At 37.0% G+C, this 23254-nt stretch overlaps 2 protein-coding genes and 1 pseudogene across 19 annotated transcripts in view; 2 read left to right on the forward strand and 1 right to left on the reverse strand.

Moving 5' to 3' along the window:
* Positions 1-23254, forward strand: part of LOC126583664 (protein CLP1 homolog) — a 33285-nt gene that overhangs the window by 9873 nt on the left and 158 nt on the right. The window contains exons 6-10 of one of the 18 annotated variants that reach the window (XM_050248142.1): positions 19473-19529; positions 22229-22363; positions 22445-22680; positions 22964-23008; positions 23089-23254. The exon at positions 23089-23254 is cut by the window's right edge and continues 153 nt beyond it. In XM_050248142.1, coding sequence (XP_050104099.1) covers positions 19473-19529; positions 22229-22363; positions 22445-22680; positions 22964-23008; positions 23089-23176 — 561 coding nt within the window. In that variant the 3' untranslated portion in view covers positions 23177-23254. Of the gene's footprint in view, positions 1-10802; positions 10938-11020; positions 11257-11540; positions 11586-11665; positions 12094-19472; positions 19530-22228; positions 22364-22444; positions 22681-22963; positions 23009-23088 lie in introns of those variants that run through there. The other 17 variants (XM_050248144.1, XM_050248159.1, XM_050248157.1 and 14 more) reach the window with 17 other exon arrangements.
* LOC126583682 (uncharacterized) lies at positions 1475-2686 on the forward strand (annotated as a pseudogene).
* Positions 12640-13925, reverse strand: LOC126583679 (uncharacterized). The gene is made up of 2 exons (XM_050248178.1): positions 13851-13925; positions 12640-13335 (listed from the first exon to the last, which is right to left on the reverse strand). Exons 1-2 carry the CDS (start codon positions 13907-13909, stop codon positions 12864-12866), a joined length of 531 nt encoding a protein of 176 aa, XP_050104135.1. The 5' UTR covers positions 13910-13925; the 3' UTR covers positions 12640-12863.

Raw genomic sequence — 23254 nt, forward strand, 5'->3', positions numbered from 1 at the left:
AATTGAAAAAAAAAAAAAAAAAAATCAGCAATCTGAATTTGCAAAGAGCTCAAACATATTTCGCTTTGGTCATCTACATACAGCAATCGTAAAAATTAAAAGGAAATTATTCCATCTGTTTGCTTGTAGTACAAGGAAATTAAAGGTCTTCTGGACAATGTTTCCCTCTTGTCCGGAACTTTTGCCTTCATTATGTTATTGTAGATCCTGGTACCGGCTTTCGGGTGGTTCGCTTTCGCCTTGTGAACGGTTTGTTTTGTGGGAGTTGCAACTTAGTCGTACCAATACTTGAAAGGATTTTGTGGAAGTGCAAATTGAAAGGAAAAAAAAATCAACAATCTGAATTTGCAAAGAGCTCAATGATATTTCGCTTTGGTCATCTACATTTAGCAATTGTAAAAATTAAAGGAAACCATACCATATCGCTTCGCTCATCTCCTACAGGTGCTGAAAGACCACTTGGTTCATGAGTTGGCGTCCCTTACCTTGCCATAGACAAACATCAAAACCCACAACCAAGTTCACTATAAAATGCACAAAATAAAAAATAACAACCAAACCCACAAATTTAATCGAACAATTCTACAAAATCTAGAAAAAATTACTAAATCTCAAATAAAATAACCTCAAAAGCACCCAGAAATTTAATGAAGAATTCTCTAAAACCAGAAGTTTAAACGAGAAATTCTACAGTCATAAAAAATTTACTAAATAAATTTGACCAATTTAACGTTGTCTATATTGAGGGAAAACCAATAGTCATTAACTAGAAAATATGTCTGCGCGTTGCTGCTGGACTTGAATGCATCACCTTGAAATGCATGAATAAGATACATTTTACTTGAATAAATTCAACACAATCATGAATGAACAGAGGGATAGATGCGTGAATGGGATCGGTAAGATATGCAGCTTCGTTTTTATATACATTCAATTTAGCTGACATGAAAAGACATTGTATAATTAACAGGACGAAACTGAACGTTCTGTTTCCTAATAAACAGAAGAAACAGAAACAACATGCAGTTCACACAAATCTTGCCCCTGCAGTCAAGGTGGCAACATTATCGTAATCGGATGGACGGGACGCATCTACGATTTCGAAATTGATTCTTGGTCGACCAGAACCGTCCTCTTTTAACCCCAGTCAAGTTATCTTTTTAGCACACTTGGCAACTGAAAACTTGTGGGTCAAACTGGAATTTGTGGGTCAAGTATTCTGAATGTAAAAGTATTCATAAGTAAAAGTATTCATGCAAAGTAATTCATAAAAGTATTCATAAGCAACTCTATTGGGATTCCCACCCTTCCCACCCGGAAGTTTGACCCACAAGTTTTCAGTTGCCAAGTGTGTCATTCGAATTCATTTAAAAGTATCTACGGCTATTTAACAGCCTCAACCGCCATGCCAAAGGGCCAAACACAATCGGACAATCCTCTCTCTCACTCCTCCCTCCCTCCCCCAACTCTCCCGCGTTCCTCTTCCGCCATGCCAAGAATCCACATCCCGTTATGAACGTCGGAACTTCGGTTAATCCTCCACAAATCTCAGCTGGGTTAGTACATTTTCTTTAGTTATCATCTTTTAGTTGTTTAATTTTTTGAATCCATTCTTCTCTGAAACTCTTTCCTTCACGCACGTCGCCGGACTCCTAGTTCGGTGAAAGTCTACTCATATGAAGAATGTTGCACCTACTCTTTCGTCAGAAGCTGATTGTAAAGCATAAGGGAAACAGTAAACAATCTTGTTAATCTATCTATGATACTCTGCGTAACCTTCTTTTGCGTTTTCAACTTCCAGGTCCAAGTTATGGATCAAATGTTTCCAGATACTCTGTAACATGCCTTCTGATCAATATGTATATGAAACGGGGTCTTTTATAAGCTCATGTTCTTAATTAGCTAGCAAATGAGTTTGGGTTGTGCGCAGATATTCTAACGGTTGATGACACACGTCAATATCATTAACTAATATGGAAGAATTGAAAATTAGGAACTCCTGATATCATTAGAGTAATGTTCCAGAGATCATTTTCCCATTCATTAACTTTCTGTGTTGTTTATAATACAGCAGCACTATGGAGGAGGGTGGTCGGTACAAATCTCCAGAGGCAGCACACAAATATATATTCCATCTCCTCAACATCCTAGGAGTTCTCCTCCAGGTGAAGCTTGCGACCGGAAATTTACCGTCTCCATTTGTCACAGACCACAACACTGTTGTGATGTTGATTGCTGATTTACTCACTTACGCGGGGACATTGCAGACTGCCAACATTCTCCGAGCTTCCAACAATACAAATATATATGAACTGATGAACAACATCAGCCTCTTGTGTGGAACTCTTGCGTTGGTTCTACTGGTGCTCCTCCTCGTTCCAGCTTTCGGGTGGTTTACCCTTGCATGTTGGGCCGTATATTTTGTGATAATTGGGACCAAGTCCTACCAAACGCTAAGAACACTGTGTGCTGACGCTGTTCCTTATGTCCGTGACAAAATGAAGGAGCTGATGAGGAGGTTGAACGGTAGCGAAGAACCCCAGAACGAGGGAGTTTGAATACTCCCACTGATCAAGATTTCTGACCCTGTTTCTCTTCACTTTTGAGGTTTACGACTCATTCGCTTTAAAATCGTTGAAATTATTGGCTTGTGTGTGCTTCTGTTATGAATTGCGTTTTGGTGCTTTGGGTTTTGTTTGTATTTTTGTGGGTAGCTTTTAGGTTTTTGAGTAAGGCTGTGTTTGTTATGGATTTGGGATTCTAATTTTGCAGTGTTCAGGAGCTTATGGTTTCACAATGGTGCACTCTTTTTCTTTCCTTTTTGGTAACCTGAAAACCATATACTTAGGCTTTCCATTAGTTAAGCAGATTGGACAAAGCTGCATTCAAATTGAAAAATAAATAAAAATAAATCAGCAATCTGAATTTGTAAAGAGCTCAAACATATTTCGCTTTGGTCATCTACATACAACAATCATAAAAATTAAAAGGAAATTATTCTCTTTGTTTGCTTGTAGTACAAGGAAATTAAAGGTCTTCTGGACAATGTTTCCCTCTTGTCCGGAACTCTTGCCTTCATTATGTTATTGTAGATCCTGGTACCGGCTTTCGGGTGGTTCGCTTTCGTCTTGTGAACGGTTTGTTTTGTGAGAGTTGCAACTTGGTCGTACCAATACTTGAAAGGATTTTGTGGAAGTGCAAATTGAAAGGAAAAAAAAATCAACAATCTGAATTTGCCAAGAGCTCAATGATATTTCGCTTTGGTCATCTACATTTAGCAATTGTAAAAATTAAAGGAAACTATACCATATCGCTTCGCTCATCTCCTACAGGTGCTGAAAGACCACTTGGTTCATGAGTTGGCGTCCCTTACCTTGCTATAGACAAACATCAAAACCCACAACCAAGTTCACTATAAAATGCACAAAATAAAAAATAACAACCAAACCCACAAATTTAATCGAACACTTCTACAAACTCTAGAAAAAATTACTAAATCTCAGATAAAATAACCTCAAAAGCACCCAGAAATTTAATGAAGAATTCTCTAAAACCAGAAGTTTAAACCAGAAATTCCAGAGTCATAAAAATTTTACTAAATAAATTTGACCAATTTAATGTTGTCTATATTGAGGGAAAACCAATAGTCATTAACTAGAAAATATGCACGCGCGTTGCTGCGGTACTTGAATGCATCACCATGAACTGCATGAATAAGATACATTTTACCTGAATAAATTCAACACAATCATGAATAAACTGAGGGATAGATGAGTGAATGGGGTCGGTAAGATATGCAGCGTCGTTTTTATATACATTCAACTTAGCTGACATGAAAAGACATTGTACAATTAACAGGACGAAACTGAACGTTTTGTTTCCCTGATAAACAGAAGCAACATGCAGTTCACACAAATCTTGCCCTGCAGTCAAGGTGGCAAAATATATATCCTGTAGGTTAGGCACATGTGTTAGCAGTTGACAAAAAAATATAAAAACTGTTTCGTTCTTATTCTAGCATCTAAGTTTTCAAGCACAAACATGCAAAGCAAAAAACATGCAGGATGCCTGTTTCCATAAGAAACAGAAGTCTGAGAAGTGTATTTTAGTTTAGAGAACATGCATGTATTTTCTAACAGCGAAAACATGAGCAAATATGATTGGACAAAAACATATAATGGGCAGAAACATGAGAGAAAAATCCAAACCTCAAGAATATGATTGTATTACAGCAAATATGATTGGGTTGTACTCGAGGATCAAATGGGGACTTGAGATTTTGGTAACTGTGTAGAAGAAAATGAACACCAATGGAACATTCCTAGAAACTAACCCTCAAACCCATCCAAATCAGATCAACTAATCAACCAAATTAGCCCAATCAATAACCCTAAATTTACTCAACCAAATTTGCCAAATCAATAATCCTTAAGGATAAGATTATTTTTAACTATACACAAATTCACATGCTAGTCATTTGATACTTTTAACTAATTCTGCAAGTTGTATTTCTGTAAATGGGAATGAAAATGTAACTTTTGGTCTTATACTTTGAGAACCAATACACATCTCAAATGTGGGAGTCTCAAAAGTTGTTTCATTTATTTCATTCCAAATAAATTTTTTGTTTGGACAGATATTCGAACAAAATACTCTCTGATTGACACTCACTTAAACACCTTAGAAAGAACTCACGTTTCTCTACCTGAAAAGGAGTTCAGGGATATGAAAAAACTACTTAATATCAAAAGCAGAAACCACACTCGGTACAATCAATAACTAAACTAACAGTATATTCAACAATGTATCAAAAACACCATCAAATTAAACACATTTAAACCATAAAAACCAAAGGAACAAACCATCTAATTAATGAGTGGTGAGTGCAGACTTTCTGGAATCCAGGGCACCAATTATCCTAACAGAGAACGCGTTTTGGTCCTCCTCCTTTGTCATTTCCTCCTCATCCCCTGAATCCTCATCACCTGCACGTTCTAACGCCGTCTCGAGAAGCGCCTTAGCAAACACCAGGGAGGAAAAACTAATTAATTTTTTTTAAACAAATATTAATGCACTACAGAAATACATCATCTATAATAAGTAAACACGCAAATGCCTGAAAACAATAAAAGTCTAATATATCCTTGCATTTCTATTTGAATTCAGAGTACGTGGAAATCACATCAACAAATCAAAGCCCTAAATTTTTATCATCCTGAACTGGAAAAAACTGTAAAATCTAAAAAATTTCGCCGCATTAAAATAATTACAATTAAAACCCCCATTCTCTTATAGCTGATAATCAAAACCAAATTAGTAAATTACTCAGCTAAAAGCCTTTTTTCAACGAAAACGAGGAAGGCAAGCCTGAGTGCTAATAATCCAAAATCACGTCAAATGGAGGAAAATGATATATCAGAATCGAATACTCATATACTAATAGTATTTTTTTTCCTTAATTTAGCTAATTATAGAAATAAATAAAAAATTAGATAACCAAGAGCTAGATACAATTTTGATGCAAAGAAAGCAAAGTTAGAATACCAAGAGCCAAATTATGCTATTAAATTAGAGAAAACTGAGATGCAAAGGGATAAATACGAATCTAATCCAAGAAAGCAAACCAAAACCCTTACTGTTTGAGAGAAATTGGGATAGAACATCGTAGAGAGAAAGCAAGATGAGAGATATACCTTGCTCTGGTTTAAGCGTCGAACGAACTCTCTCTCTCTCTCTGTAAACAATTTTAACTGAAAAAAAAATCCAAATTATGAGCACCGACTATCAATCAAATACCAAAATGAAGTGTAAATCACAAACTCAATTCTCAATAATCAATTCCTTGATTCGGATACAAAATTTTTATCATTCTCTTATCTGTTTTCCTTTGTTTTGTGAGTTTTAACCTCAAATGGGATTACACAAAAAACATAACCTTCTCAGAAAACTGCAGCCATTTTTACAAATTTCCATGAGCCAACACTGGAAAACGAAAATGACAAAGCAACATAGAATGAGGCAGACAAAAGAAATCAAAGAACCGAACACTCTCTTCATTAACAAAAGCGTTTGAGAAATCAGACGAAAATAAGCCAAATACCCCTCTCCCTCAAATCCCGATGGCCCCCATGCTTTTCTCTGACTGTACCCCTTTTCCCACTCATGAAATCGATGATCTGCAGCAATGGCGCTGAGATCCCCACTCCTCCCTCTCTCTCTCTCTCTCAGATGCGGCATGGCCTCCCATCCCCGAACGAAGAACGAAGAGGTGGTGGCAATTGTATAAATAACGTGAAATCCACCAAAATAACATATATACAAATCAGATCAGGAAACACTATGCACAATGTATGCACCACACCTAGTAATGAGATATTTAACGTGTGATATCTTTCGAACTACACAATATATGCACCACATCCCCATCCTATTCAATTCGATTATGGCAGCATGAGAGATAACCTTGCTTGATCTCCGGTTCTGAACGACACGAAATTTGTTGATTTCGTATGTATTGCTGACACTTAGATGGTCTAAAAAAAATTGGATGTCTCGACCACTCATGGTTCCGTGAACCGCATCTCCCTTTTAGAAGCAAAAATTAAAAAGCAGACATAATACTTAATGAGTGGTATAACTTTTAACGCATTTGTTTATCTTTCAGTCTTTTTGTTATATGTCAATCCGTTGTTTATACTATACTTGTAATCCCTATTAATCAATATGTTATTATCATGTTATGCCTTTTTATAGTCATTATACTTGTTGCGTCATTTATACTTGTAATCCCTATTAATAATATGTCAATCTGTTGTCCCAATCTTTTTTATAGTCATTTATACTTGTAATCCCTATTATCATGTTATGCTTTTATTGTCATGTCTCATTATTTTATTATAATGCATCATCTAGTAAGATTATAAATGGGAGATTCACAATAAGAAAAGACAAAAGGAAACTATAATTAGTGGTCCGTGCAAGAGAACAACATGTTGTTACAACTACTTGTTGAGGTCGTAAACAATGGATGGTGTGATGCTAATGGCATAATAAGTAAGCAGACCATAGAAGCCAAAATTGTTCCCGTGCTCAATGAAAAACTTGGGTGTAAAAAAACTGAAGATCATGTTAAGAACCGTATGAAAACATTGAAGGGTCGATTTCAATCAATTTGCCAGCTTTTTAGACACAATTCTAGATTTGGTTGGGACCCTGTCACAAAAAAGCTCATAGCTAGTGATGAAGTATGGATATACTTTTGTTTCTTTGCCTTTCTCTCTATTATGTTCTAATGGATATAGTTTTGTATTCTTATGTGACTCTTTATATAATGTCTGAAAACATGATTGAAGAGGAAATGGAAAGAGAAGATGAAGAATATCATGAAACCATTAAGTTACTATTGATGGCAGTACAAGCAATAGTTCAAGTGCCAAATGTGTTAATGGTTATTATACATGATGATCATATTGAACGCCATTAGCCCGACGACCTATTAGTAGAACTGGATACAATTATATTAACAAGGTATTGAACGAGGATCCTCAAGAATTTCGAGTGCTATATAGGATGTTTTCTTAAAGCTATGTGACGTCCTTACGAAAAAGACGCATTTGAAGGGTACAAGATTTATTTGTATTGAAGAAATGGTTGCTACATTTCTACTCACTATTGGTCAAAATTCTTGATATTGCCAAACTCGAGACACATTTCGGCGATCACATTTTACAACAAGCAAAAATTTCAACAACGTTTTGAAGGCCTTGAACACAATTGCACCAGATTTGATGGTCCAACCTGGATCCACGATGCCAACTAAAATAAGAGAAAGTACAAGATTTTACCCTTATTTTAAGGTTAATAATTAGTACTTATCTTAGCCATGTCATGATTAAATTGGTTTCATAAGCATATTAGTAGCTATGTATTAACTCTTATAATTATTTTAGGATTGTGTTGGAGCTATTAATGGAACACATATACCAGCAATGGTATCGTGACCCGAAGTAGCTGCTGACTTACTATTGAAGTGGTTGTTTTAATGTCATATATTTGAAATTCGTGTTTGATTTTCTTGCAGTTGCTTCTTCATGCAATTGATACATTCAATGCCATGTTGTCTTAGTTCTGGGTCAGGTACATCCCTCTGGTTTGAGGGTTTTTTTTTTTTCCTTATTATGGTTTTACCTTGCTGGATTCTGCAAGCATTTCTTCTCCCCCCCCCCTCTTCGTTATTGTTGCTCGACTTTGTTACAAAGTTCGTCTTTGACACACCTCGATCCCGATATTCTATGAATACTAGGATAGGCACGTGTTGGCCGACACCTGAAGGTGACGAAAGCCATTTATTGAGTGCAAATGCTGAAAACAAGGGATAGATAAAACTTATAAATTTAAAAAAAAAATAAGGAATATGCATTTAAGGAACGTGTTCAGAGCAAACATCTAATCTAGAACACTAAAAGAATTAAATAAAAATTGAATGAACAAAGGAGTGGGTCCTACACCAAGAGGACTTGAAGATGCCAATGCAGAAATGCCTGGACGCCGGGATTGTATGCCTCGATTCTAAATCTTGAAGGGGGCGCAAAATAAACATGAGTGAACCAAGTTGATATATATAATAAAACAGTTAACAACGTACTAACCCCCAGATTTTATGAAAACACATATATATCATGATAAACATAGGTTTTCCGAAACCTAGCATATCATGCAATGTCTCAAATCATAACTTGTATATATAATAATCACTAGTGAATTGTTCGATAACCCCCAGGCCCCATGCCGGCTCCCCGTCTTTGAGCAGACAGTCGGAGGAAAATATATTTCAGGCCCCATGCAGGCTCCCCATCCCTGTGCTAAATAGCCAAAGGAAACACACTCCAGGCCCTATGCCAACACCAAACCGTCGCCCGGGACGGACCGGAATCTATCGCTACGTCCCATAGCGGAAAGGACCACTAAGTAAGTACAAAACCATTGAACATATATATATATTGAAAATCAACTACATAGTATAAAGTCATCCATCATCTATACTATAAAGAGGTGTTCGAAACATGTTCTAAATATCATATCGTCATCCATAAGATATTCTATAAGAACACGGGATATAGGAAAAATAATAATAATTCAAAATAGCCTTAGTAAGCATGTTATCTCAAAGCATTTCATATAACATAATCATTAAATCATGCTTTTCATGCATGCATTTCTACTATCAAAACATGCATTTTTAGAAGGAGTCCACTCACAATACTTTGCCGCCGAAGAGTCACGCAGCTAGCGAAGACAGAAACACCACTATAATTGCCCCTAAGCACATAAAGAGTCCAATTAATAAAACTATATAATAGAAATTGAATTTGGGAAAACGGACTTTGGAAACGAATTCAGAACGTCAAATTACGCTAAGAAGAGTCCCGGATAAATTTTGTAAAAGTCAATAGAATATTCTTAGAATATTCCCTGACAAAATATTCCACATAAAGGGTTTGGGCCGGCTAGGGTATAGAGTTTTGGTCTCAAAGGGCTTTGGGGTTTAATAATTTAAAAAGGTATGGGTTTAAAAGGTTTAAAGGGTTTAGTGGCTAACGAGCTTAAGACCCTAACAGAAATGGCCTAAGGCCTTTGGGTTTTAAAACAAAAACAAAATAAATAAAACTATAAAGGGTTTTAAAGGTACTGGGCTTAAAAGCCCAGCCCAATTGTTTTGGGTTTGAAATAAAATAAATAGAAACAAAATAAAATAAAAGGGGTTGGGTTGGGTGTAAGCACGGCCCAAAGGGCCTAGTTCGAATGGGCTTAGGCCCGAAGGCCTTGGTTTCTTGGTCTCGCCGGAGAAGAAGGCCCGAATTCGGCCGGAAACTTCCTTAACTTTAAATGTTAATAACTTTGTTAATACTCAACGAAATCGAGTGAAACAAAAATGAAAGTTTTATTTCTTGAAGAGACGAAAAGAATGGTATCTCACATGACATCTAACTCGCCGTGGTGTGGCCGTAAAACGCCTCGAAAGCCGCGGAGGTCGCCGGAAACTGGATTAGATTCAAATGGATATAACTTCTTCAATACTCAACGAAATTGGGTGATTCAAAAATCAAAGTTGTAGTACTCAGGTATATGAAGAGATTGATACCTTTCACGTCAGCCAACTCACCGTGGTTTGGCCGAAAATTGCCTCGAAAGTGACCGGTTCTTCGCCGGAAGTCTGGGGAAGTCTCCCCAACGTGTTTTCATGTCCAAACCTTCACCAAAATCACATTTTAGCAACCAGGAATCCTTCTAGACTACTAGGGAGAAGGATGGAAGGGTGTTTTGACCTACCTTTGTCGAAAACGACGATAACTCGTCGGGGAATATTTGCACAGTGGTGAGAAGGAAAGAGAGTGGAATCGGAGGGTGGTGCCGTCGTGTTATTTTGCGTGTGCATGGGTGCTCGTATGTGTGGTACCCGGGGAGGAGGAGAGAACACAGAGAGAGACTTAGGGGAAAATGAGGGAAAGGAAGAGAGTGAGAGGGAAAGAGTGAGACCGAGAGAGAGAGCGAGATAGACTTTTCAGAAAAAACAAAAGAAAATAGAAAAGGAACCGGGGACAAAACAGGGGGTGGGCCCTTTGGTCACATCATTTAAGATCCAAAACTATTTTTAAAAGGAAAATATAAAATACAAAAATGCCCTTTTTGTTTCGTAAAATTCGAAACGGATTGTCACAGCATAATGCATCCTTGTTTGCAGAACAAAATGGTTGTACATGTAGGCTCCGATGACGGTACATATATTTCTTTTAAATTCTCAGGAAAAACTTTGGAGCATGATCAGAAATGTACTAAAGAAAAAGCCTGGTGTGGACGTTGTAAAACTTCAAAAATCTGGGGGTGTTGTATCCAGGAATGCCAAAATCCGTAAAAAATCCAGGAGTCATAGGATAAGGGTAAGCATCAATATGTTGCCATTTAATCCTTGTTATTTGTTCTTCCTGAAGAAAAGACTCATGTGCACTGATATTTCTAACAGGAGTATTTCTATGGCCTTGCAAATGATCTCAGCCCACATTCTAATATTTCAAATTTTAGTGACTTTTCTGTCTTTCGGATTGGTGGCGGGCCACAGGCCCCACGTTCGGCTTTGCCAATTGGTGCAGAGCCTGCCGCAGACCCTACGAGATTGGCGCCTGTGAATATTAACCGGGATTTGCTGCATACCGTTCTTGCTGTTTCATTTGCCAAGGAGCCTGATCAAATTATTTCTAGGTAACTTATACCTATCTATCTGATAGAGAAGTAGATAATGAATCACTAAAGTATATGACATTGATCAGTCTCGTTCACTTTCATTTGAACTTCACATAGGAAAGTAGATGGTTTTACCCCCTCACTGTCACAAGAATGAAAATGCATAGTAGTATTGTGGTATTTCTTGCTTGCTTTTCCGTCTCTGGAGATAGGGATGCGAATTTGACGGTGACATTTTGTATTTCAGAGCATGATTTGTAGTCTGTAGTCTTAAATATTTACTTTTTTGGTTTGTTTTGCAGTAATGTTGCTGGGTTTGTCTTTGTCACAGACGTCGACATTCAGAGGTTTGTATAGTGAACAACTTGCTAGAAACGCTTCTTGTATTCTGGTTTTCGTTGTTCTAACCCAATATGCGGCGTTACAGGAAGACAATTACATACCTTGCACCATCGGCGGGGGAGCTTCCAAGCAAGTATTTGATTGCAGGAACGGTGACATGGCTTGAAACGTGAAGTCGATGACCCAAAAACCCCAGTAGTCTCGCTTTCCGGTGGATGTACGTTACTGGCTTATGTAAGGAGTGCAAGATGTGAGCTATCTAGGCGTAAAATTAGTTTTAACGATGTATCCCAAATACGACAACAGATTAGAATATTATTGTCGTTTTTTTGCATCCTAAATTTGTTATGCAAGTCTTGTTTGTCGTTTTTTAGATTATACTAGAATTTAGAAAGGCGTGCCAAAGCCTGAATTACTAGAGCTTGGCAACCACAATTTTTTTTGTTTTTGTTTTTAGTACGAGATATTTAAACCAAGGACTAAGCGATGGAGGAATAAATTGGTTACGAACTACTACGTGGCATTTAGGGATTGTCCAACTGTGATATAACCTATAAGTTAAGGTAGCCCTTGCAATATGAGCTCTTTCAATTTATCCAGGCATAAAAAGTTGCTGCAGCTGCAGCTGCACTTCCACAAAATCCTTTCAAGTATCGGTATGACTAAGTTGCAGCTCTCACAAAACAAACCGTTCACAAGACGAAGGCGAACCACCGGAAAGCCGGTACCAGGATCTACAATAACATAATGAAGGCAAGAGTTTCGGACAAGAGGGAAACATTGTCCAGAAGACCTTTAATTTCCTTGTACTACAAGCAAACAGATGGAATAATTTCCTTTTAATTTTTACGATTGCTGTATGTAGATGACCAAAGCGAAATATGTTTGAGCTCTTTGCAAATTCAGATTGCTGATTTATTTTTATTTTTTTTTCAATTTGAATGCAGCTTTGTCCAATCTGCTTAACTAATGGAAAGCCTAAGTAAATAGTTTTCAGGTTACCAAAAAGGAAAGAAAAAGAGTGCACCATTGTGAAACCATAAGCTCCTGAAAACTGCAAAATTAGAATCCCAAATCCATAACAAACACAGCCTTACATAAAAACCCAAAAGCCACCCACAAAAATACAAACAAAACCCAAAGCACCAAAACGCAATTCATAACAGAAGCACACACAAGCCAATAATTTCAACGAGTTTAAAGCAAATGAGTCGTAAACCTCAAAAGTGAAGAGAAACAGGGGCAGAAATCTTGATCAGTGGGAGTATTTAAACTCCCTCGTTCTAGGGTTCTTCGCTACCGTTCAACCTCCTCCTCAGCTCCTTCATTTTGTCACGGACATAACCAACAGCGTCAGTACAGAGTCCTCTTAGGATTTGGAAGGACTTGGTCGCGATTATCACAAAATATAAGGCCCAACATGCAAGAGTAAACCAACCGAAAGCTGGAACGAGGAGGAGCACCATTAGAACCAAGGCAAGAGTTCCACACAAGAGGCTGATGTTGTTCATCACTTCATATGTATTTGTATTGTTGGAAGCTTGGAGAATGTTGGCAGTCTGCAATGTCCCCACGTAAATGAGTAAAACAGCAATCAACATCACAACAGTGTTGTGGTCTGTGACAAATGGAGACGGTAAATTTCCGGTCGCATGCTTCACCTGGAGGAGAACTCCTAGGATGTTGAGGAGATGGAATATACGTTTGTGTGCTGCCGGTGGAGATTTATACCGACCACCCTCCTCCATAGTGCTGCTGTATTACAAACAACACAGAAAGTTAATGAATGGGAAAATGATCTCTGGAACATTACTCTAATGATATCAGGAGTTCCTAATTTTCAATTCTTCCATATTAGTTAATGATATTGACATGTGTCATCAACCATTAGAATATCTGTCCACAACCCAAACTCATTTGCTAGCTAATTAAGAACATGAGCTTATAAAAGACCCCGTTTCATATACATATCGATCAGAAGGCATGTTACAGAGTATCTGGAAACATTTGATCCATAACTTGGACCTGGAAGTTGAAAATGAAAAGGAAGGTTACGCAGGGTATCATAGATAGATTAACAAGATTGTTTACTGTTTCCCTTATGCTTTACAATCAGCTTCTGACGAAAGAGTAGGTGCAACATTCTTCATATGAGTAGACTTTCACCGAACTAGGAGTCCGGCGACGTGCGTGAAGGAAAGAGTTTCAGAGAAGAATGGATTCAAAAAATTAAACAACTAAAAGATGATAACTAAAGAAAATGTACTAACCCAGCTGAGATTTGTGGAGAAGTTCCGACGTCCATAACGGGGATGTGGGTTCTTGGCATGGCAGAAGAGGAACACGGCAGATTATATACATATGTGAGACAGCATATTACATACAACAATTTTGATAATTACTGTAGTTTGTCAAAAGTGTTTTATGACATATTTGTGGTGATTATCAAAAGTACTAACCCAGTTAGCAAAAGCGTTTAGTCATAAAACACTTTTGTCAAAATTCTAGTATTCGACTAAACGCTTTTGTGGGTGGCTTTTGGGTTTTTTGAGTAAGGCTGTGTTTGTTATGGATTTGGGATTCTAATTTTGCAGTGTTCAGGAGCTTATGGTTTCACAATGGTGCACTCTTTTTCTTTCCTTTTTGGTAACCTGAAAACCATATACTTAGGCTTTCCATTAGTTAAGCAGATTGGACAAAGCTGCATTCAAATTGAAAAATAAATAAAAATAAATCAGCAATCTGAATTTGTAAAGAGCTCAAACATATTTCGCTTTGGTCATCTACATACAACAATCATAAAAATTAAAAGGAAATTATTCTCTTTGTTTGCTTGTAGTACAAGGAAATTAAAGTTCTTCTGGACAATGTTTCCCTCTTGTCCGAAACTCTTGCCTTCATTATGTTATTGTAGATCCTGGTACCGACTTTCCGGTGGTTCGCCTTCGTCTTGTGAACGGTTTGTTTTGTGAGAATTGCAACTTAGTCGTACCAATACTTGAAAGGATTTTGTGGAAGTGCAAATTGAAAGGAAAAAAAAAAATCAACAATCTGAATTTGCAAAGAGCTCAATGATATTTCACTTTGGTCATCTACATTTAACAATTGTAAAAATTAAAGGAAACTATACCATATCGCTTCGCTCATCTCCTACAGGTGCTGAAAGACCACTTGGTTCATGAGTTGGCGTCCCTTACCTTGCCATAGACAAACATCAAAACCCACAACCAAGTTCACTATAAAATGCACAAAATAAAAAATAACAACCAAACCCACAAATTTAATCGAACAATTCTACACACTCTAGAAAAAAATTACTAAATCTCAGATAAAATAACCTCAAAAGCACCGAGAAATTTAATGAAAAATTCTCTAAAACCAGAAGTTTAAACGAGAAATTCTACAGGGTCATAAAAATTTTACTAAATAAATTTGACCAATTTAATGTTGTCTATTTTGAGGGAAAACCAATAGTCATTAACTAGAAAATATGTCCGCGCGTTGCTGTGGTACTTGAATGCATCACCTTGAACAACATGAATAAGATACATTTTACATGAATAAATTCAACACAATCATGAATGAACTGAGGGATAGATGAGTGAATGGGGCTGGTAAGATATGCAGCTTCATTTTTATATACATTCAACTTAGCTGACATGAAAAGACATTGTACAATTAACAGGACGAAACTGAACGTTCTGTTTCCCTAATAAATAGAAGAAACAAAAGCAACATGCAGTTCACACAAATCTTGCCACTACAGTCAAGGTGGCAAAATATATATCTTGTAGGTTAGGCACATGTTTTAGCAGTTGACAAAAAATATAAAAACTGTTTCGTTCTTAATTTAGCATCTAAGTTTTCAAGCACAAACATGCAAAGCAAAAAACATGCAGGATGCCTGTTTCCATAAGAAACAGAAGTCTGAGAAGTGTATTTTGGTTTAGAGAACATGCACGTATTTTCTAACAGCGAAAACATGAGCAAATATGATTGGGCAGAAACATATAATGGGCAGAAACATGATAGTAAAAAATCCAAACCTCAACAATATGATTGTATTACAGCAAAAATATGATTGGGTCGTACTCGAGGATCAAATGGGAACTTGAGATTTTGGTAACTGTGTAGAAGAAAATGAACACCAATGGAACATTTCTAGAAACTAACCCTCAAACCCATCCAAATCAGATCAACTAATCAACCAAATTAGACCAATCAATAACCCTAAATTTACTCAACCAAATTAGCCCAATCAATAATCCTTAAGGATAAGATTATTTTTAACTATACACAAATTCACATGCTAGTCATTTGATACATTTAACTAATTCTGCAAGTTGTATTTCTGTAAATGGGAATGAAAATGTAACTTTTGGTCTTATACTTTCAGAACCAATACACATCTCAAATGTGGGAGTCTCAAAAAGTTGTTTCATTTATTTCATTCCAAAGAATTTTTTTGTTTGGACAGATATTCGAACAAAATACTCTCTGATTGACACTCACTTAAACACCTTAGAAGAACTCACGTTTCTCTACCTGAAAAGGAGTTCAGGGATATGAAAAAACTACTTAATATCAAAAGCATAAACCACACTCGGTACAATCAATAACTAAACTAACAATATATTCAACAATGTATCAAAAACACCATCAAATTAAACACCTTTAAACCATAAAAACCAAAGGAACAAACCATATAATTAATGAGTGGTGAGTGCAGACTTTCTGGAATTCAGGGCACCAATTATCCTAACAGAGAACGCGTTTTGGTCCTCCTCCTTTGCCATTTCCTCCTCATCCCCTGAATCCTCATCACCTGCACGTTCCAACGCCGTCTCGAGAACCGCCTTAGCAAACAACGGGGAGGAAAAACTAATTAATTTTTTTTAAACAAATATTAGTGCACTACAGAAATACATCATCTATAATAAGCAAACACGTGAATGCCTGAAAACACTAAAAGTCTAATACATCCTTGCATTTCTATTTGAATTCAGAGTACGTGGAAATCACATCAACAAATAAAAGCCCTAAATTTTTATCATCCTGAACTGGAAAATTCTGTAAAATCTAAAAATTTTCGCCGCAGTAAAATAATTACAATTAAAACCCCCCATTCTCTTATAGCTGATAATCAAAACCAAATTAGTAAATTACTCAGCTAAAAGCCTTTTTTCAACAAAAACGCGGAAAGCAAGCCTAAGTGCTAATAATCCAAAATCACGTCAAATGGAGGAAAATGATATATCAGAATCGAATACTCATATACTAATAGAAATTTTTTCCTTAATTTACCAAAGTATAGAAAAAAAATATTAGATCAAGAAAACCAAGAGCCAGATACAATTTTGATGCAAAGAAAGCAAAGTAAGAATACCAAGAGCCAAATTATGCTATTAAATCAGAGCAAACTGAGATGCAATGGAATATATACAAATCTAATCCAAGAAAGCAAACCAAAACCCTTACTGTCTGAGAGAAATTGGGATAGAACATCATAGAGAGAAAGCAAGAGGAGAGATATACCTGGCTCTGGTTTAAGCGTCGAACGAACTCTTTCTCTCTCTTTGCAAACAATTTTAACTGAAAAAAAATCCAAATTATGAGCACCGATTATCAATCAAATACCAAAATGAAGTGTAAATCACAAACTCAATTCTCAATAATCAATTCCTTGATTCATATACAAAATTTTCATCATTCTCTTATCTGTTTTCCTTTGTTTTGTGAGTTTTAACCTCAAATGGGATTACACAAAAAACATAACATTCTCAGAAAACTGCAGCCATTTTTACAAATTTCCGTGAGCCAACATTGGAAAATGAAAATGACAAAGCCACATAGAAGGAGGCAGACAAAAGAAATCAAAGAACCGAACACTCTCTTCATTAGCAAAAGCGTTTGAGAAATCAGACGAAAATAAGCCAAATACCCCTCTTCCTCAAATCCCGATGGCCCCCATACTTTTCTCTGACTGTACCCCCTCTCCCACTCATGAAATCGAGGATCTGCAGCAATGGCGCTGAGAACCCCACTCTTCTCTCTCTCTCTTAGATGCGGCATAGCCTTCCATCCCCGAAACCCTCACCGAACGAAGAACGAAGAGATGGTGGCAATTTTATACAAATCAGATCAGGAAACACTATGCACAATATATGCACCAAATACCTAGTAATGAGATATTTAGCATGTGATATCTTTCGAACCACACAATATATGCACCACATCCCCATCCTATTCAATTCGATTATGGCAGCATGAGGGATAACCTTGCTTGATCTCTTGTTCTGAACGACACGAAATTTGTTGATTTTGTATGCATTGCCGACACTTAGATGGTCTAAAAAAAAATTGGATGTCTCGACCGTTCATGGTTCCGTGAACCGCATCTCCCTTTTAGAAGCAGAAATTAAAAAGCAGACATAATACTTAATCAGTGGTATAACATTTAACGCATTTGTTTATCTTTTAGTCTTTTTGTTATATGTCAATCCGTTGTTTATATTATGCTTGTAATCCCTATTAATCAATCTGTTATTATCATGTTATGCCTTTTTATAGTCATTATACTTGTTGCATCATTTATACTTGTAATCCCTATTAATAATATGTCAATTTGTTGTCCCAATCTTTTTTATAGTCATTTATACTTGTAATCCCTATTATCATGTTATGCTTTTATTGTCATGTCTCATTATTTTATTATAATGCATCATCTAGTAAGATTATAAATGGGAGATTCACAATAAGAAAAGACAAAAGGAAACTATAATTAGTGGTCCGTGCAAGAGAACAACATGTTGTTACAACTACTTGTTGAGGCCGTAAACAATGGATGGTGTGATGCTAATGGCATAATAAGTAAGCAGACCATAGAAGCCAAAATTGTTCCCGTACTCAATGAAAAACTTGTGTGTAAAAAAATTGAAGATCATGTTAAGAACCGTATGAAAACATTGAAGGGTTGATTTCAATTAATTTGCCAGCTTTTTAGACACAATTCTGGATTTGGTTGGGACCCTGTCACAAAAAAGCTCACATGATGAAGTATGGATATAGTTTTGTTTCTTTGCCTTTCTCTCTATTATGTTCTAATGGATATAGTTTTGTATTCTTAGGTGATTCTTTATATAATGTCTGAAACCATGATTGAAGAGGAAATGGAAAGAGAAGATGAAGAATATCATGAAGCCATTAAGTTACTATTGATGGCAGTACAAGCAATAGTTCAAGTGCCAAATGTGTTAATGGTTATTATACATGATGATCATATTGAACACCATTAGCCCGACGACCTATTAGTAGAACTGGATACGATTATATTAACAAGGTATTGAACGAGGATCCTCAAGAATTTCGAGTGCTATATAGGATGTTTTGTTAAAGCTATGTGACGTCCTTACGAAAAAGACGCATTTGAAGGGTACAAGATTTTTTTGTATTGAAGAAATGGTTGCTACATTTCTACTCACTATTGGTCAAAATTCTCGATATTGCCAAACTCGGGACACATTTCGGCGGTCACATTTTACAACAAGCAAAAATTTCAACAACGTTTTGAAAGCTTTGAACACAATTGCACCAGATTTGATGGTCCAACCTGGATCCACGATGCCAACTAAAATAAGAGAAAATACAAGATTTTACCCTTATTTTAAGGTTAATAATTAGTACTTATCTTAGCCATGTCATGATTAAATTGGTTTCATAAGCATATTAGTAGCTACGTATTAACTCTTATAATTATTTTAAGATTGTGTTGGAGCTATTGATGGAACACATATACCAGCAATGGTATCGTGACCCGAAGTAGCTGCTGACTTACTATTGAAGTGGTTGTTTTAATGTCATATATTTGAAATTCGTGTTTGATTTTCTTGCAGTTGCTTCTTCATGCAATTGATACATTCAATGCCAATGTTGTCTTAGTTCTGGGTCAGGTACATCCCTCTGGTTTGAGGGTTTTTTTTTTCTTTTCTTTCCCTTATTATGGTTTTACCTTGCTGGATTCTGCAAGCATTTCTTCTTCCCCCCCCCTCTTCGTTATTGTTGCTCGACTTTGTTACAAATTTTGTCTTTGACACACTCCGATCCCGATATTCTATGAATACCAGGATAGGCACGTGTTGGCCGACACCCGAAGGTGATGAAAGCCATTTATTGAGTGCAAATGCTGAAAACAAGGGATAGATAAAACTTATAAATTTAAAAAAAAAATTAAGGAATATGCATTTAAGGAACGTGTTCAGAGCACACATCTAATCTAGAACACTAAAAGAATTAATATAAAATTGAATGAACAAAGGAGTGGGTCCTACACCAAGAGGACTCGAAGATGCCGATGCAGAAATGCCTGGACGGCGGAATTGTATGCCTCGATTCTAAGTCTTGAAGGGGGCGCAAGATAAACATGAGTGGACCAAGTTGATATATATAATAAAACAGTTAACAACGTATTAACCCCCATATTTTATGAAAACACATATATATCATGATAAACATAGATTTTCCGAAACCTAGCATGTCATGCAATGTCTCAAATCATAACTTGTATATATAATAATCACTAGTGAATTGTTCGATAACCCCCAGGCCCCATGCCGGCTCCCCGTCTCTGAGCAGACAGTCAGAGGAAAATATATTTCAGGCCCCATGCAGGCTCCCCATCCCTGTGCTAAATAGCCAAAGGAAACACACTCCAGGCCCTATGCCAACACCAAACCGTCGTCCGGGACAGACCGGAATCTATCTCTACGTCCCGTAGCGGAAAGGACCACTAGGTAAGTACAAAACCATTGAACATATATATATATATATATATATATATATATATCAACTGCATAGTATAAAATCATCCATCATCTATACTATAAAGAGGTGTTTGAAACATGTTCTAAATATCATATCGTCATCCATCAAATATTTTATAAGAACACGGGATATAGGAAAAATAATAATAATTCAAAATAGCCTTAGTAAGCATGTTATCTCAAAGCATTTCATATAACATAATCATCAAATCATGTTTTTTATGTATGCATTTCTACTATCAAAACATGCATTTTTAGAAGGAGTCCACTCACAATACTTTGCCGCCGAAGAGTCACGCAGATAGCGAAGACAGAAACACCACTATAATTGCCACTAAGCACATAAAGAGTCCAATTAATAAAACTATATAATAGAAATTGAATTTGGGAAAACGGACGTTGGAAACGAATTCAGAATGTCAAATTACCCTAAGAAGAGTCCAGGATAAATTTTGTAAAAGTCAATAGAATATTCCTAGAATATTCCCTGACAGAATATTCCACATAAAGGGTTTGGGCCGGCTAGGGTATAGAGTTTTGGTCTCAAAGGGCTTTGGGGTTTAATAATTAAAAAAGGTATGGGTTTAAAAGGTTTAAAGGGTTTAGTGGCTAACGAGCTTAAAACCCTAACAGAAATGGCCCAAGGCCTTTGGGTTTTAAAATAAAAACAAAATAAATAAAACTATAAAGGGTTTGAAAGGGCTTGAAAGCCCAGCCCAATTATTTTGGGTTTGAAATAAAATAAATAGAAACAAAATAAAATAAAAGGGGTTGGGTTGGGTGTAAGCACGGCCCAAAGGGCCTAGTTCGAATGGGTTTAGGCCCGAAGGCCTTGGTTTCTTGGTCTCGCCGGAGAAGAAGGCCCGAATTTGGCAGGAAACTTCCTTAACTTTAAACGTTCATAACTTTGTTAATACTCAATGAAATTGAGTGAAACAAAAACGAAAGTTTTATTTCTTGAAGAGACGAAAATAATGGTACCTCACATGACATCTAACTCACCGTGGTGTGGCCGGAAACGCCTCGAAAGCCGCGGAGGTCGCCGGAAACTGGGTTAGATTCAAATGGATATAACTTCTTCAATACTCAACGGAATTGGGTGATTCAAAAATCAAAGTTGTAGTACTCAGGGATATGAAGAGATTGATACCTTTCACGTCTGCCAAATCACCGTGGTTTGGCCGAAAATTGCCTCGAAAGTGACGGGTTCTTCGCCGGAAGTCTGGGGAAGTCTCCCCAACGTGTTTTCATGTCCAAACCTTCACCAAAATCACATTTTAGCAACCAGGAATCCTTCTAGACTACTAGGGAGAAGGATGGAAGGGTGTTTTGACCTACCTTTGTCGAAAACGACGATAACTCGTCGGGAAATATTTGCATAGTGGTGAGAAGGAAAGAGAGTGGAATCGGAGGGTGGTGCCATCGTGTTATTTTGCGTGTGCATGGGTGCTCGTATGTGTGGTACCCGGGGAGGAGGAGAGAACACAGAGAGAGACTTAGGGGAAAAAGAGGAAAAGGAAGAGAGTGAGAGGGAAAGAGTGAGACCGAGAGAGAGAGAGAGATAGATTTTTTAGAAAAAATAAAAGAAAATAGAAAGGGAAACGGGGACAAAACAAGAGGTGGGCCCCTTGGGCACATCATTTAAGACCCAAAACTATTTTTAAAAGGAAAATATCCCAAACTTGGTAAAAATACAAAAATGCCCTTTTTGTTTCGTAAAATTCGAAACGGATTGTCACATACTAGCATAATGCATCCTTGTTTGCAGAACAAAATGTTTGTATATGCAGACTCCGATGACAGTACATATGTTTCTTTTAAATTCTCAGGAAAAACTTTGGAGCATGATCAGAAATGTACTAAAGAACAAGCCTGGTGTGGACGTTGTAAAACTTCAAAAATCTGGGGGTGTTGTATCCAGGAATGCCAAATTCCGTCAAAAATCCAGGAGTCATAGGATAAGGGTAAGCATCAATATATTGCCATTTAATCCTTGTTATTTGTTCTTCCTGAAGAAAAGACTCGTGCACTGATATTTCTAACAGGAGTATTTCTATGGCCTTGCAAATGATCTCAGCCCACATTCTAATATCGCAAATTTTAGTGATTTTTTTGTCTTTCGGATTGGTGGTGGGCCACAGGCCCCACGTTCAGCTTTGCCAATTGGTGCAGAGCCTGCTGCAGACCCTACAAGATTGGCGCCTGTGAATATTAACCGGGATTTGCTGCATACCGTTCTTGCTGTTTCATTTGCCAAGGAGCCTGATCAAATTATTTCTAGGTAACTTATACCGATCTATCTGATAGAGAAATAGATAATGAATCACTAAAGTATATGACATTGATCAGTCTCGTTCACTTTCATTTGAACTTCACATAGGAAAGTAGATGGTTTTACCCCCTCACTGTCACAAGAATGAAAATACTTAGTAGTATTGTGGTATTTCTTGCTTGCTTTTCCGTCTCTGGAGATAGGGATGCGAATTTGACGGTGACATTTTGTATTTCAGAGCATGATTCGTAGTCTGTAGTCTTAAATATTTATTTTTTGGTTTGTTTTGCAGTAATGTTGCTGGGTTTGTCTTTGTCACAGACGTCGACATTCAGAGGTTTGTATAGTGAACAACTTGCTAGAAACGCTTCTTGTATTCTGGTTTTCCTTGTTCTAACCCAATATGCGGCGTTACAGGAAGACAATTACGTACCTTGCACCATCGGCGGGTGAGCTTCCAAGCAAGTATTTGATTGCAGGAACCGTGACATGGCTTGAAACGTGAAGTCGATGACCCAAAACCCCAGTAGTCTCGCTTTCCCGTGGATGTACGTTACTGGCTTATGTAAGGAGTGCAAGATGT

Source organism: Malus sylvestris, chromosome 9 (genome assembly GCF_916048215.2).
Source record: "Malus sylvestris chromosome 9, drMalSylv7.2, whole genome shotgun sequence".
Taxonomy (NCBI): Eukaryota; Viridiplantae; Streptophyta; class Magnoliopsida; order Rosales; family Rosaceae; genus Malus; species Malus sylvestris.